This window comes from Numida meleagris, chromosome 18, assembly GCF_002078875.1.
Source record: "Numida meleagris isolate 19003 breed g44 Domestic line chromosome 18, NumMel1.0, whole genome shotgun sequence".
NCBI lineage: Eukaryota > Metazoa > Chordata > Aves > Galliformes > Numididae > Numida > Numida meleagris.
This window is the reverse complement of record NC_034426.1, coordinates 8,666,660-8,682,177: the sequence shown is the minus strand read 5'-3', so window position 1 is coordinate 8,682,177 and position 15,518 is coordinate 8,666,660. Positions and strand designations below refer to the sequence as shown.

At 49.2% G+C, this 15,518-nt stretch overlaps 1 protein-coding gene across 10 annotated transcripts in view; it reads left to right on the top strand.

The window, feature by feature from the left end:
- The window catches only part of ACACA (acetyl-CoA carboxylase alpha), a 113,626-nt gene that overhangs the window by 70,930 nt on the left and 27,178 nt on the right, over window positions 1-15,518 (top strand). For all 10 annotated transcript variants that reach the window (XM_021415725.1, XM_021415726.1, XM_021415729.1 and 7 more), the window contains 4 exons: window positions 7,078-7,347; window positions 7,700-7,797; window positions 8,946-9,066; window positions 9,522-9,632. In XM_021415725.1, the coding sequence (XP_021271400.1) occupies window positions 7,078-7,347; window positions 7,700-7,797; window positions 8,946-9,066; window positions 9,522-9,632 (600 nt within the window). The remainder of the gene's footprint in view (window positions 1-7,077; window positions 7,348-7,699; window positions 7,798-8,945; window positions 9,067-9,521; window positions 9,633-15,518) is intronic.

Genomic DNA, 15,518 nt, shown 5'->3' with positions numbered 1-15,518 from the left:
TAGGGTTTAATTTCGCTCAGCTGAGGAAACAGATTTTCACAAACGTGCGCTCGAGGCTCTCTGTCCAACAAAGATGAACGTGGGATGCTGGCGGGGTTCAGGCAGAGGCCTTTCCTTTGTTAGGGCTGCTTGTATTCAAGGGGGGGATGCTTGGGAATGTTGCAAGGATAATCTGGGCAAATATGTTCTAAGAGTCTTAATTTGAACTTGCTGAGTGCTGGTTGTGATGTTACGGAGCTTTTCTTCCCCCAGGTTAGGTTAGCAGCGCGCGGCGGTCGGTGCCTGGGGGCTGTGCCCCAAGCCATGAGCTGCTTCCACTGCGGGCCCCATTGAGCTGCTGGCTGGGCCTGCTGGGTAGGACATTTCCAGGGCAGTGAGACTTAGTTTTATTTTTTTCTCTAAAGAGGAAAGTTCTGACTATAATGAGTACAGCTGCTGCTCAGTGCATTCAGTCCCCTGTCACTGTTCTGCCTGCTGGCGGTCAGGAAGATGAGGACAATGCTTTCAGAAATGGGGGTTGGTTTTTGGGTGATCCCTTGTGGAGACAGGAGTTGAATTTCAGGATCCTTGTGGGTCCCTTCCAACTCAGGATAATCTGTCATTCTCTTATTCTTGTTTTATATCGGAGATTCAAGCAGAGCTATTCCTCTACGTGAGGGAGCGCCTCACCAGTGTGGTATCAGCTGTGCTGAGGCAGGGCTTGTCTTTTCTGTTGGGCTGTGCTACACAGTATGAACAATTACATTTTCTCCATGTGAAAAGGGGTCAAGACGCTCCTCCTCTTAAAGCATTCAGCTCAGCTGAGTGCCCTAATTGTTTTAGCTGGCCGGTGAAATTGAGAAGCCAGCATAAAATCTGGAGATTTGTGGCCACTGTGTTCAGCTGGATGTCAACAACGGGGGCTGCAATCCCTGCTCTAATACCAGGCTGAGCAAGAGCTCAGAGCTGGGAGTCTCCCGTCCTCGTGGGCTCTGCCAGCAGTGTTCTGGGCTAACCAGGCTGACACTGGTTTTGTTTTCAGAGAAATCTGTGAAATGGGAAATCTCAGAGAACTTCCACAATGTGAGAGGTTTCTCTCCGTTTAGCTTATGACCACTTCATGTAACCCACCACCTCATTTGGCAGTAATTATCTCTTTGCTGGTAGTCTCAACAAAGAAGCCAAGGACTTAATGGACCATGAAAATACAACTTGTTATTTATTCCTAGGCAGCGCTTGCTCCTTCTGAGCAGAGATCTGTCCTGTCATGGCCACGCGGGGGAGCTTGCAGTGCTGCTGGCCGTGCTGTGTGCTCTCGTAGCCCAGAAGGCATCACTAATGCGGGGCCTTTTTCCATTCCCATGCCCCCTCAGTGCAGCCAGAGCTCTTGCTGAAACACATCTGCTGTTTCTTTGGGCTGCAGACAGAGTCCTGGACGTTGCCTTGAGCTGTCTGTGAGATGATGTCTGTTCCAGATCCTTCACGGTAAGCTCGTGAACTGTCTTCTGGTCCCCACTGACTCCTTCTTGTGTGTCCTCTATTACAATGCTGGCTGCTTTGACACCTTTGCTCACATGTGAGACTGCTCCAGTTAGCTCTGTCTGCTACCGTAACATTTCAGTAAGCCAGCACGCTTGATAAGATTGAATTTGCAGCCCTAAAAAGTTAGGAACAGTTTGTAAATAATTTTCAGAGCTGGTAGGTATACAAGAGAGCTGAAGGAGAGACAGTATTTTATCAGCAGAATCAAACACAGGTCAGTAGCTCCCTTCTGATGCTCCTGAGTGCGTTACTGAATGAGGACTGTGGGACAAAGGGGGCATTTAATGCACCACTGTGACCACGTCAAGAACTGAGCAGGAGAAGGTGGATGCTCAGCCCATCTCCAGTCTCAGGTTAGGTAGGCACGAGCCATTGAAATGCTCAGAGTTTATATAGGTGAAAGGAAACAAATCTACTTGCATAAGGTTACAAAAGTACATTTACTCTGCAATGTTTTTAACAAGAAAATTTCAAGTTCATACCGCTGCTTGGATCTGGGTTACGCCTGGACTATAGGCCCTCTTTCAACGTTCCTGCTAGTTTAATTTTAAAATAAATAAACGGAAGCCTTTCTTCTTAGTGACACAGTCTTGCATGTTTCTGTCTGAGATCTCCATGGTATGGGACAGAAGCGTGTTGCTGAGACGTGCTGATGTTGGGAGGGATGGATTTGTCCCAGCAGTGCACAGTGACTTGCAGTGTTTAAAGACGTGTTGCAGCAGCTCTGCTGCAGTCATGACCCACAGTGTAGTGAGATCCTCTTCAAATGCCCACTGAAGAGGGCTTTGTTCTGAAGAGTAACGTATTTGCTGAAATCTTAGCATAAAAAAGTAATTCCCTCAGCCCGCTGGAGGACTCAGTATTGCTTGTCATTCTCACGCCGGGCGTTCTGATGTTTTGCTGTAGCACTTCATGTATTTTGACTACAGTTTACACAATCCTCTGGCTCTGGGACTGCACCACGCACTGGTAAGACCCAGCTCACCTTCAAGGACGAGGAGAAAGTGAGCGTGAGGGGAGCCTGAGGCAGCACCCCACATCACCCTGCATTTCACTCTCATGCAGTCTCTGTAAATGTGTCATTTTCCCTCTTGGCACTAGATGTCACAGTTTTTCCTTCCCAGCAGCGCGAGGCTCAGAAGTAATCCTTGCTTGGGGTGCGTTGGCAGGCGCCTTGTGAGCGTGGGAAGGCCTGGCCAGGTGAACTTGCAGTGGGCTGCAGCGGCACTGCTTCGCCAGCTGCCTGGGTCGCCTGGGGCTCAGGGGTGTAGCTAATGAATTTTATACAAGCACAGCTTCGTAGCTGAACTGCGCGTTCTGCTTTGTCACCCCGTGTCCCTGCATTTTATGACAGGCACAGGATATTAAAACATCCGCTGGGCTCCGCATGGCAGGTGGAGAAAGCAGAGGATGTAGGATGGCAAAGTCAGGGAATTACTGTGAAGGTGAATGGAAAACACCCATCCGTCCTCGCACCCCGCCCCAAGCCTAGCACTGGTTGTCCCAGAGATTACTGTAAAAATAGTTGATTTCCTTTGTATTTCCCAGTCCTCCTTCTTGATGAGTTTTGGGAGCAATCCTGACCTGAAGGCCCCCGTGGCAGTGGGAATAGGTTTAAATAACAGGGAAGCTGGGCAACTATTTGTGCTGCACAGCAAGTGGTGGCTCCTCATCTGAAATACTCGCGCTACAATTGCAGGAGGTGATCCTCCATTGGCAGAACGATTTCAGCCCCCATCAGCGAGATGCTCGGGTGTCACAACGAGGCGCAGGGGCCGGGTTGGTACAGAGCACACTTTTGCTGCAAACAGGAGACTTGTTTTTAGCAAAAGATAGAATGTCTGGTGGCGAGTGGAACATAACACACATTTTTGGATATTTGTAAGAGTATAGCCCAGATTTCTCAAAGGGTTTTAAAATTTTTGAATACTGTCATTAGTAGAGCACGGAAGTGATGGTGCAAAGTTTTATCATGTATTTTGGCTGATATATTTGGACACTTGGATGTGGACATCCAACAACACAGGAAGTTCCTAATGAAAGTTACCCTTGGTCTCTGTGATCCATTGGTCTGTTACTTTATGAGATGTGAATTGTTTTGGCTGAAGTTTTCAAGCTTTACACCTGCCTCGGGAGAAGGTATTAGCGCTTTGTTTGGAAACCTTCATCCAAAACGCTCTGTTTTGATGCAAAAGCTGGCAGTGGTGTTCCCAGTTAATCTGTGGGCTTGGACAGGAACTTGAATTTACAGAGGATGTGGTTTAGGTTCAACACGATGCCTTTAGCTATCACCAAGCGATAGCTTCAAACCTTGCAACTCAGTGTGGATGCAGTCCAAGCTAGTTTTGCAGTCTCCAGCAGTTGTTGAGAGCTTTCCTTTTGGAGCTCTGTGTGTCCGCCCACTTTTGCTGGACATCAGCCGGCCTGCTGCTTGCCACCCAAGTGCCCTTGGTCTGGTGGAAGGAACCAAGGCAATGGGAATTCATGTCGTGTTGTTCCAGTCCCAGCCCCTCAGTGCTCATGCACTGAGCAGTGCTTTGCATGTCTCCTCCTGGAGCCGTTCCTCCCCATGGCTCATCCTCACAGCCCCGCGCTGTGCAGCACCGTGTGCTGATGGTGCCTTTTTCAGAGCCAAGAAGAGGAGGAAGGGATCCTGAATTCTGCTGTTCCCCTTTTTTCAATGAAGGCCTCTAGCAATACATCGTGCCTTTCTTCTGGGAGCTGGCTCGTGCTGAAAATAGCGTTCCAGCTTTAGGTCATGGGTGAGTGCAGAGAGCCTTTCTTCTAGGCCCGAAATTCTGGGTGTTAGGATCCAGTGGTGAAACACAAAAATTGGTACAACTGCATCAAGTAAAGTTTCTGGGGATGTGTTTGTGCCCTTAATAAAGCACACCTTGCCCACAGCTGTGCAATGATTCAGTGTTTGGGTTTAGTTTCGGGATGGACAGAGGCTGCAAGGATGGAAACAAGGGCCTGTACCTGTGCTCTCCCAGCACCGGGGTGAGCGTGCGTGGCAGGAGGGCTGGGCTGGCACCCACTGCTCACATACAGGGCTCCTCTGCTGTCACATTTCCCTCCTTATTACAACTTCAGTACATAATATGTACTCAAATACATACAAATGTACTGACATGCAAATGTACTCACGTTTTATATATGTTTCTAACGTACAAAACTCGTGTACGGTATAGATGCAGCAGAATGGGAAGAAGGCAGCATTTTTTGCCAGGGTTCTTTAAGTTCAGTTAAGCTTAGAGGTTTTGAGACCCACCTTTAGCTTTCCAAAATTGGAAGTAAATAAATAAAACAAAGCCCCCTGTGAGGTGCCTGGGCTCCAGCACCATCCTTGTTGTGGGATAGAAGGAGGTAACACTGTTGCATGGCTCAGGCTGCTGACAAACACGGAGCCCCTGCAGCTTGCTCTGGGGTCTCTGCCAGCTGCGCTGCTCTGGGGTTTACAGGCCCTGGAAGGTTCCCTGCCCATGGATGGGGTCCCACCCTGGGTCCCCCAGCCCCACACTTGTGCTCTCGGGGCAGCTGGGGTCGGCGTCGCTGCCGTTCCCCTCGGTGCCTGTTGTCAGCAGCCCCGGCTGCCACCAGCAGTCAATTTGTAACTGCATCAGTGTGTGTATTACTGCTCACATCGATAGCGCAATTAATGTTGAAGTCAATTTTGGTGTTAATTTTAGGCCATGATTAGTGTTGACACTGTGTGTCAAACGAACGGCATTTATGAGCGCCATGAAAACGAACGTTAGTTAATATCATGCTTTTACTATCTGTTAATGGTTACATTAAGGCAAAGATCTATTGGGAGAAGATGTGTATAAAATTATATATATAAAACTTGCGCGTAATGTATGTGTGCTGTGCAATTCTGCGTCGCTGGTGTTATTCAGGGAGCAAATGGCATCTGAGCACTGAATCCTAATCACAGTTTGGAACATCAGAAATAATGATCACTTCTGATCGGGGGTTGTGAATAATTCATCCGGTTTGATTTTCACGTTCTGTCCGGTGATACTTTTCAAACCAAATGTGTTCCTACAGGAGAATAATGGTCCCACTTCCTATGGAAATACCGTGGCACAAATCATTTTGCCAACATAAAAACAGTTAAATAAGACGGTTCCTGCTTTTATTTCTTCCTCCCTCTCCCCCTTCGTTGCTGGGTGTGCTGGGAGGAGAGGCGCTGCCAACCTGTGCTGCCTCTGCACACAGCCCGCGTGGAAGCCCGCACTGCTTGCCATCACCCTTTGTTGTTCTGATGGTGCTCTGAGGTGATTAGCTCAGCCTGTCTAATTAACCTGTAACCTCAGTGCAACATCTGAATGTTTCTTGACCACCTCCGGGGACGGTGACTCTGCCACCTCCCTGGGTGTGGGTCTGAGTGCCCCACCAACAGCCGCGTTCCGTTGTTTTAGAGCATTACAACTTTGCCTTTGCGCTTTGCTGTAATGCTGCCGTTGCAGCAAAGCAACCCACTGACCTTTAGGGATTTATGCTCCTGCGTTTGAAACTGCTGCGGTATCTCTTTCTCCCAAATGCTGCAGTTGGATGCTAAGATGTAACTGTAAATCTGCAAATATTCGGAAGCAAACAAACAAATTAATCCTGTATGACATATCCATCAAAATAGCAGTGGGTGAACTGAGAGCAAGGGGAAGGTGAACAGAAACGCCGTCTTTCTGCCAACCTGCAGCCTGAGCTCGGGAAGGGAGGCGTAAGGCGAGGATCTGCCAGTTGTAGATTTCTGGATTGCTGCCTGCTTTACTTCCCATGACCCTTTGATTAATTCCTCTGTCTTTTTATTTTTTTTAATGAGCCTATTATGGCATGTCTTATTGCAGATACTGATTGGATCTCCACTATATATTGTGCCGTTTTGATTTGGATTCAATGGCACATATCTATCTGCTGCTTCTCCGCTCTCCCCCTCCCGTTTTAGTTCATCATGTTCAGAATTCAGAGTCTCCACAATGAGAGTTTCAGCCCCTCTGATTGCAGCGGATGCGCAATCGGCTTGAGGAATGTGTACTCAGAGCTTATGATCCTTGGGCAAGCAGAGACTGGGTGATGCATGTGGCTTTCAAGGGACGCTGCTATTTCCATCTGTTAATGGCATTCCAGGATGGCCAACTCCCCAGCGCGGGGACGCGTGGCGGCTGAGGGATGGGAGATGCAGGGTACAGATGCTGCTGATCTCCATAAGATGGGCCAGAAGAGATCGTCTAGTGATTTTAAAAAGAAAAATATGCAGCAAAAAGCATTACTTATCCCGGCGGGCTTGGAAAGAAGCTGCTGCAGTATCTGTGGAGGAGAAGGGGAAGAGCTGGAGAGATGAAAAAAGGACAGTAAATAAGGGGGGGGATAGGAAATGAAGGGGCTGCTAATGTGAGGGCAGGGTCAGAGGGTTGCAGGCTGCTGTTATCGGGGTTCCCAAGGAAAAGGCAGAAATGCAACATACACAAGAAAAACAACCCGTGCACAATTCCTCGCTTTCACGTATTGAAAGTATTCGCTGACCTGTTGTTGTTCTCTGTTCCTTAATTGCAGATTGGCATGGTAGCCTGGAAAATGACTCTCAAGACCCCGGAGTATCCCGAAGGCCGTGATATCATCGTCATTGGCAATGACATTACGTACCGGATAGGTTCTTTTGGGCCTCAGGAGGATGTGCTGTTCCTGAGGGCTTCAGAGCTTGCTCGAACTCATGGCATCCCCCGTATCTACGTGGCTGCCAACAGCGGAGCCAGGATTGGTTTGGCTGAGGAGATCCGGCACATGTTCCATGTTGCATGGGAAGACCCAGATGACCCATACAAAGTAAGGAGGCACAGGAAATAGAGGTGAAAGTCTGCATAGCTCAGGAGATGATCCTATTTTAACACAGCCTCTTTTAATAGAGGTGAGCTACATAATTTGCCAGACTGTTAGGTCTGAAGTTGGTATTGGATCTGTCAGGCAGCAGAACTAGCGTCCAGAATGAATTAGTGTGAAATGCTGAAAGCATTCCAAGCTTCCACTGACCTCAGCTGGAGCTCTGATGTTGAGACAGGATGTTTGCATCACTATTAAATCAAACTCTGCTCCCTTGAAACTCTTTTTGGATGGGGTTGCTGGGAAATGGGAAGGGTCTTCAAATGGGTATGAATGAACGAGCTGTTTTTCCCTTCAGGGATACAAGTACTTGTACCTGACACCTCAAGACTACAAGAAAGTCAGCGCTCTGAACTCAGTTCACTGTGAACACGTGGAAGACAATGGAGAGTCCAGGTAAGCACAGATGAGGCAGAATGAAAAGCTTTCTGCACGTCCTCGGGAATGCACGAAGGTGGTGCGTGTCACACCCTTGTATTCAGCTGAAGGGCAGGAGCTCCATGTTGTCAGGGCATGGAGTGTGAGGAGCTGTGCCGTGCACTGCCCTGGTTGAGGAAGGGCAGTGCTGACAGCGTGGCTCTGCCTGGGGCTCCAGGTCGTGCCCGAGGGTCCTGCGCTGGTTATGCTGTAACACCAGGATGATGATTTCTGCCCAGGGACTTGCAGTCTAAATTTTGCACGTTACTTTTTGAGTAGACTCCAGAGTAAGGACAGAAGAATTCCCGGATGAAGGCTAAGCCCTCCATGTATTCTGGAGAGTTGCACTGCCCTGCAGCATTTGGTTTTCCATGCACGTCGCTGCTCCAGGCGGCTGCTTTTTCCCAGCTGCATCCCAAAGGTAGCTCATCTGCAGATGAGGTCGGAAGAAGTTTTCAGAGCGAGACTGAAGCAGCAGTGCTGCTGCTGGAGAGGGAGGAGGATGTGCGTGTGGGAGGAAGAAAGCCTGGCCCGCAGCCTGGCAGGCTCTGGAAGAACAAAGGAGTAGCTCCGGGTGTGGGGCTGTGTGCTGCCCGCCTGCGCGCAGGGAAGTCAGCAGCTCTTCAGTGATGCACTTAAGCACATGCTCAAGTGCTTTGCTTAGCGAGGGCCTAGTGTAGGAGATAGAAGCCAGTCTGAGAGTGCTGAGTAAGAAGGGACTGTGCTGGGGAAGGAAGGCATGAAAGAAGAAAGTAAAGAAAAGGTAAGAGCTTGGTTATAATGTCTCGTCCTGTTGTTTTGTTCCTTTTGGCTGCATTCTCTTTCTTTCTTGCCCTTTTTTCTACAATCAGACTCATGTCCTATGGGAATGACAGAATGCTTTTCATGGGATCTCTCTCCCTTGGCGTTTCCTCTTCCCAGTGCTGCTCCCCTTGCGTGCACATAGTGCTGCTCATGATGCTCAGCAAGGCTGCAGAATGTGCTCCTTTATGAGTCCAAGATGGGTTTTATGCACATTACTCTCTAGAGCCTTAATGATATTTAGTCACTTTTCATTTTCTTCGTAGCAAACTGATTCAGCAAATCACTGGACCTTGTGACTCAAAGGCTGTATGTGTCTCCTTCAGGTATAAGATAACAGATATTATCGGGAAGGAAGACGGACTTGGAATAGAGAACCTCAGAGGATCTGGCATGATTGCTGGAGAATCATCTTTAGCCTACGAGAGTATTATCACCATCAACTTGGTAATCCCCCGCTGCTTTCTATTCTTCAAACTTTATCATCTATTTCAGCTAAAAATCCTGTGGTGATATCCGGGAGATACACCTGGGATCAGACATTTGGTTGATGTAAATTGGCTCCTGTAGGCTTTGAGCAGCACTGTTTGCACCAGTACAAGGCTGGATCCATTCAGACTAAATACAGGACTCTCAGAAAACAGCCATTGGGCTTCATGTTTGCTCAGTCAGTAAATTACTACTTCTGTCCCTTTTTTTAATAAAATACATATGTGTTCAGACGCTGTGTTTTACAAAACAATATGTTCTGGAGTTTTGCAGTGAGGAGTAGATTTTATAACCTTGTAATACAAACATGACTGGTTTTATTGTTTTATCTAGACATTTGAATCAATAGGGTTTGGCTGTGTGGTAGAACAGAAATCAGTGTGATTTCTTCTTTTTTTTTTTCTTTTTTTAAGGTTACGTGTCGGGCAATTGGAATTGGAGCTTACCTTGTTCGGTTAGGGCAGAGGACTATCCAGGTTGAGAACTCTCACATAATCCTGACTGGCTGTGGAGCCCTCAACAAGGTAAGCATTTACATTTCAGCCTTCAGAGCTGCGTGAAATGAGCTGCTGCTTCTATGAGTTCTGCCTGACACTCGAGCTGCCACCACTGTACCTGCTCTGTACTTGGGCCCATCTGCTGTTAGCTTCTGGAACAGCTGTGAAGAGGGGGTCCTAGGGGCTGAGCCTGCCCTGCTCCTGTTCTTCCCAATCAAGGAGTAGAACTGGCACAGGGATCATCCAGAATGACTTTCAGTCCTTTTTGTTTTGTTTTTTTTTCTGGTGAGGAAAGTCCCTTCTTGCACCTGTTTTTCTTGACAAGAACATCACATTGATGGCCAGAGGCCTGACTGTGGGCATTCTGGTTGGAGATGGGCAGGGGACCTGGGCAGCGCTGCAGACTGAAGGGTTTGAGCCTGAACCAGGTGAAGGGGAGGAAGGAGGAACAGCTTTTAACACAGGTTGTGTGCAGTGACTGAAAGGCAGAAGAAGAAAAGCCCACTGACTGGGCAGCACCTTCTCTCACCTGCTGTGTGCTGTGATAGGAGAAGCAGGGTTGTTTCCAGCATCTGGAAGACCATGTTTCAAAATACATGGGCCAGAATCACCCTGAACTTGGTGTTAGCATTGGGAGAGCGCTGAAGCCTTGGGAAAGAGCGCGGATGGTGATTTTCAAGGGGTCAAACCTGCTGAAAATCTCAGCTGTCAAGGCAGAGAGGAGCGACTCAGGCTGTGAGAAAACTTAGTGCTTTCACTACTAAAATGGCTCTTTTTTTCCCTTTTTTTTTTCTCCTCACCAGAGGCGATTTTTCTCCCTTGCTGCCCTGTGCCTATTAATATCCCAGCCTCCAGCTCCTTGTGTGCAGCAGACGCGGCTCGCAGCCAGCCTGGCTCTTGTCCCTCTCACTGAGGGCTTTGTTTACGTGGGAGTTAGGATTGTGCGGGCGCCAGTGCCCTTCCCCATTGTGCAGCTTTGTTCTCAGGCACTCTCCAGCACCTGGGGTGGTTGTGCTTCATGGCAAGCTGCGTTTCAAGGAGTGCCTGCCCGACAATGGGAGATAAAAGGAAAATAGTCTCTCGTTGAATTATTCCCCTGAATAAAGGGGGCTCTGCAGAGAATGAAGCATTGATCCTATCAACTCCGGGATGCGGTACCCTCAGTTAGATCTCTTACACACATCACACACACCTGCATCAATGGAAGGAAAAGAGGCATTTGAAGATCCATCCTTTAAAAAGAGATTGAGCCAGTTAGTGCTTGCTGAAGTGAAGTACGTTGCCTGATTCCAGCTGTCATTTGTTGGTGATCGGGGTCCTGCAGAGTTTCCCAGATGGCGCAGCAAGTCTGTTAAGTCTTCCTCTTCTACTCTCTTCTTTCTGAGTTTAACCGCACTCTCTGCACGTGGAGTGAATGTTTGTTTTTATAGGACTAGATTAATCTAAGTTTTAGGCACTTAAAAACTGAAGATTTACTCTAAATTAATCACCTGACATCTGTCAGAAGGGGTAGGCAGAAGGAGATGCTTTCAGGGGGTGCCTTAGCCCATCCTATCCCAAGGACTTTAGTGGTCTGAATCACCCCACGTGTCCTTTTCTGGTCTGTTGGAAAGGCACGTACTGTTATGTAGGCACTGAACCTCTAGCTGCCTAGGAGTCAGGCAAAGGAGGAGCATATTGCATCCTCTCCAGCCTTTCCCAGCAAGAAGGCTGAAGCCCAAACCCGATAGGAAGTTTACCTGTCCTTGGGGGGCAGGAGGCTGGGAGTCCCCATTCATCTGGATGTGTTCGTGATGCGTCTTGTTAGTCTATATGATCTTCATTTTTCACTCCCTGCTGTTCTGGTGAGAGTTTCTTGAATGGGTCCAGCTCTGTCTGTGTCCCAGAAGTACGTCTGAGGCAGTGAAGTGACCTCCAGTGCTCTCCTGAAATGTCTGAGCTCATTCCAGCTGAGATCTTCAGCAGGGTGCGAAGCGCATGGTGAGAGCTAACGCATTTGTATCGCCTTGCCATGCAGGCAGTATCTGCTAAAGATTTACACTCTGTCTCCTTGATCTTGTGTGTAAACCTTTAAACCCTTTTCCCTTGAATTTGGATGGACAGTTGGTTTGAATTCCCTTTTGGCCAGAAGTTGGGTCTCCGTCAGCCAGGGGCCGCTTAAGCGGAGTCTTCCCTTGAAGGAATGCAGGGGCTCTTTGGGCACGAGGTTCGATGTGTTCTTTCTTCCCAGTGCATGCACAGGGGTCCAGGAGAGCCTGATGGTGGGAACCTATTGTTGCAGTTTTGCCTCTGTGGAGCAACTGAGCCCCACTTCTTGTTGTTCCTTCGGATGAGATGCTGAGAAAAGCCCTGAAAGTCAGCGCTTTGCTTTGTGGCCTTCAGGTGATCCCCATTCAGCAGGCAGGGACTCGGGGAAGGATTGTGCCTGAAACAAAGATAAATAAATGGAGACTGCTATCTTGCGTGACAGTTGGAAATGAATGGTTCTAATACAGCTGCATGCAAGTAATCCTTGGGCTTTTCCCAATTTGGTGTCAGAAATGTGGGACTTTTTTTTTTTCATTGCTGACTTTAGTTCCTGTCTTCATAGAAGATGTTGTATGAACATTACACGCAGAGTTGTGTCTGCATACGTATCGTGAAAATGCAAGGTAAAAATGCTCCCACAGCAGTGGAGAGAATTGGGCTTGCCAAAAGCAGTGAGGGTTTTTTCTGGAAAGTTGTTTGATTTTATTTTCCTGTGGAACACTGGGTTCTTTGTAATTTACGAGGGGAGCAGAAGAGAACCGTGAGAAGCGTTACGTGCCAGCAGATCTGCTGCTGGTCTTGTTCGTTACCGTTACGTGAACCCAGCTGGAGAGTTGGGGCACAGGGAGGAAGGTCCGGCTGCCAGCATCAGCCCGTGGCCCGTAACTTGGGCCATGAGCTCAAGGTCAGCGTTGTTGTAGCGGAGGCCGATGCTTGCTGCTGGAGCTGACTGACGGCGTGCTGGCTGTTGGCTGCGGCCGCGTCGCAAGCAGGGGGGCACGTCACGGCGAGGCAGCCGGTAGCAGGCAGGCGTCGGCGTTCTCTCGGCCCCGCTGCCTGTCTGGGTGGCAGGGAAAGCGCGGGAGCCGCGCGAGGTTTCCCCGTGCTGGTGATTGAGCTGTCTTTGTTTGCCGTGCAGACCTGCGGGCAAGGGCCGGGCCGAGGAGAGGTGCGATGCCGCGCTGGGGACGGCGCTCCGTGCGGGGCTCCGGGCTGCATTTCATCTGCACCCCTTTTGTCTTCAGCAGCGCGTTTCAGCAGGGGGTGGAGAGGTGGAAATGACATTTCATTCCTCTCCCGTGAGCGTGTGCGCGCGCCTGTGCTGAGCCCGCTGACCCCCCTGAAAATTGAAATAATGATAATGCGCGTCTCCTGACTGCATCAAAGTATCAGCACATCAAAAGCCAGGAGGCATGAAATGCAAATGATAAAGTGAAAGCAGATGGATTGTGCATGATCGCCTGATGCCCAATGAATTTTAAAAGGTGCTGGTTCACATGGGGAGAGGGGCTGAAATAAACACGTTATCCCTGCAATTTTTTTTTGTTCTTGCCGCTCACTCCTGACAATATTTTTTCACACTTCAGCGAGCAGCCACTCCATCTCTCTCCCTCCCTCTCCCTCTCTTTCTCTCCCTCTCTCTCGCTGTCTACCTCACACACGTCTCGGGTCATGTCGCCGCAGCTCCGGTGGAAATAATAAGATATAAACCACGAGGTTGTTATTTGCATAGAAATAGCATGGAGCCCCAGGCAGCATGGGAGAAGGACACAGAGATCATTTGTCTAAAATTTTAATGAAAACTTTTGCTGAGGCAGAGATTTTTATTTTTTTTTTTAACTTTGGCTGCCTCCCCCCCTTTTCCACCCCTGTGCCTTCCTGCACCTCCCTCAGCTCCCCTTCCTCGTCACCAGCTCAACGTGCTGTGGTTTCACGGGCAGGTGACGTGCTGCCGCCGTGCACTCACAGGTTAATTTCCAGTGCTTTTCTTCTTAATAGAAGTAAGCTGAAGAACTCCCAATTTATGCATTGCTTACATGGTTCAAGCTTCCAGGACTACATTTCATCTCAGTCCTCCCAGGGATGTTCCCAAGTCTGTTGCTGACCTATTTTTAATTAGTTTGCTCCTCCTTGTCTTTTGTGTTTAAAAGAAATCCAGTCTTTAAGGCTGTTTCATTAATGCAAACAAAGAATGGCTTTCCATCACATCGATGCCTGTCCCATGCAGTGTCGCATGCCCAGAATGTCAGTGTCCCTTTGGGGCTGTGGCTGTCAGGGGACGAGGTGTGACTCTGGTTGGACCGAACCATTGGGCTCTGCCTGCTCTCTCCACAATCTTTTTTACCTTTCTGAAATTCTTTCCTTGGCATTGTTTCTGACCGTGTGGATCAGTGAGAGTAGCTAAAGGGCTTCTTTTCTGAGAAAAGAAAGAAGTTCTTCCTTTTATTTGTGGCAAATTTCCCTCTAAGAAGGGGGCTTTGGATCATGGGAAGAATAGTCAGAGAGCATCCACAGGGCTGCAAAGAGTCTGCATAGCAGAGGGCTGGGAGATGCCCAGGGGAATGGATCCCTGCGCTGTGGATATCCGCAGGTAAGGAGTCACCATGGCCCCTTCCGCTGCTTGGGCACCCCTGAAACGTTGGGTGAATTCACAGAGCGGATGAACTAGAAGTAAACTGTGGTCTTATTGGAGGGAGGAGAGGGAGCTGCCAGGAGCCTTAATCCGTTTGTGTTTGCAGGGTGTGTGGGAAGGCCCCTGCCAGCAGTGGTGTGTTGGTGGTACCTCCGTCCTCAGAGCTTCTTTCTGAGAAGCGTGTCCTCAAAATCATATTTATTTAAACAATATTGGATGGTGTTATAGCCTGTTCTAGGCCTGAAAGAGCTCAGGAGACAGTGTACGAGATTAATAGGGCGAATTGGTGGGTTTGGGGGCAGGAGACATTTCTGAAGAGCAGCTTTAGAAGGAGTGTGTTGGTGAAGTGGGCTGGTTAGTGGAGGCTGGGTGGCTCATTCAGGCAGCATGTCAACATCTGAGAACGTCACCGGCTGAAACCAGCTGATGTCCTAGGACCTTTCCTGGGTACGTCTTCCATTGGCGCGGTGCTAGCGGATCGGTGCGTGTGAGCTGCGGGGCTGTGGGCGAGTCCCTGAGGACTTGTTGATACCACAGACCATAACTGCTGCAAGATTGCTTTGACAGTCAGCGGTTAAAACCCAGTGCCCTCACAGCCTCTTTGAATGCGCCGTAAAGGAATACCCTTGTATTTTAGATTCAATCCAGGATTGTACTGGCCATCAGAACTCGGGTGGCGTGGCTGCTTCGGGGGGCCTTCATGGTTTTGTTTGTGCACACCTGGGGCACCAGGGCTGCGGGGAGCACCCACGAGGTAGCGTGGTTTTCATGGCATGAGCCGCCCACGTGGCAGATGTTGGCGGGTTGCTGCTGAGGAAACTGCAGAACCTCTCGGGGCTGCGGGGTCTGGGTGGGGGTGGGCAGCAGGTGGGGACACGGGGGGTGGCAGCGCGGTCCCTGCGGCGTGTGCCGGGCCCCAGGCTCCTTGGTGGAGCTGTGGGTGAGGAATGGGAGGCACGCAGCCTGCCAGTCTGTCTCGTGCGAGTGATCCGTCTTCGGCATCGCAAGCAGTAATATTTACCCTTCAATTTCGCAATCTGGAAAAATAAATAAAGGCCCAGTGAGATTGATGCTGTTCGGGGGGTTTACTGTAAAATACAGAATGTGAAAAGCTCTTCTTTTGAGATTCAAGGCAGGATAGCTCAGTATCTGCTCCAGATGACTTCAGTCTTGGGATTAGATCAAAGCAATCATGTGAGAGAAATCATACGAGTTAGAACAGCAAGTGCCATCCCTGTCACTCAAAGAAGCAT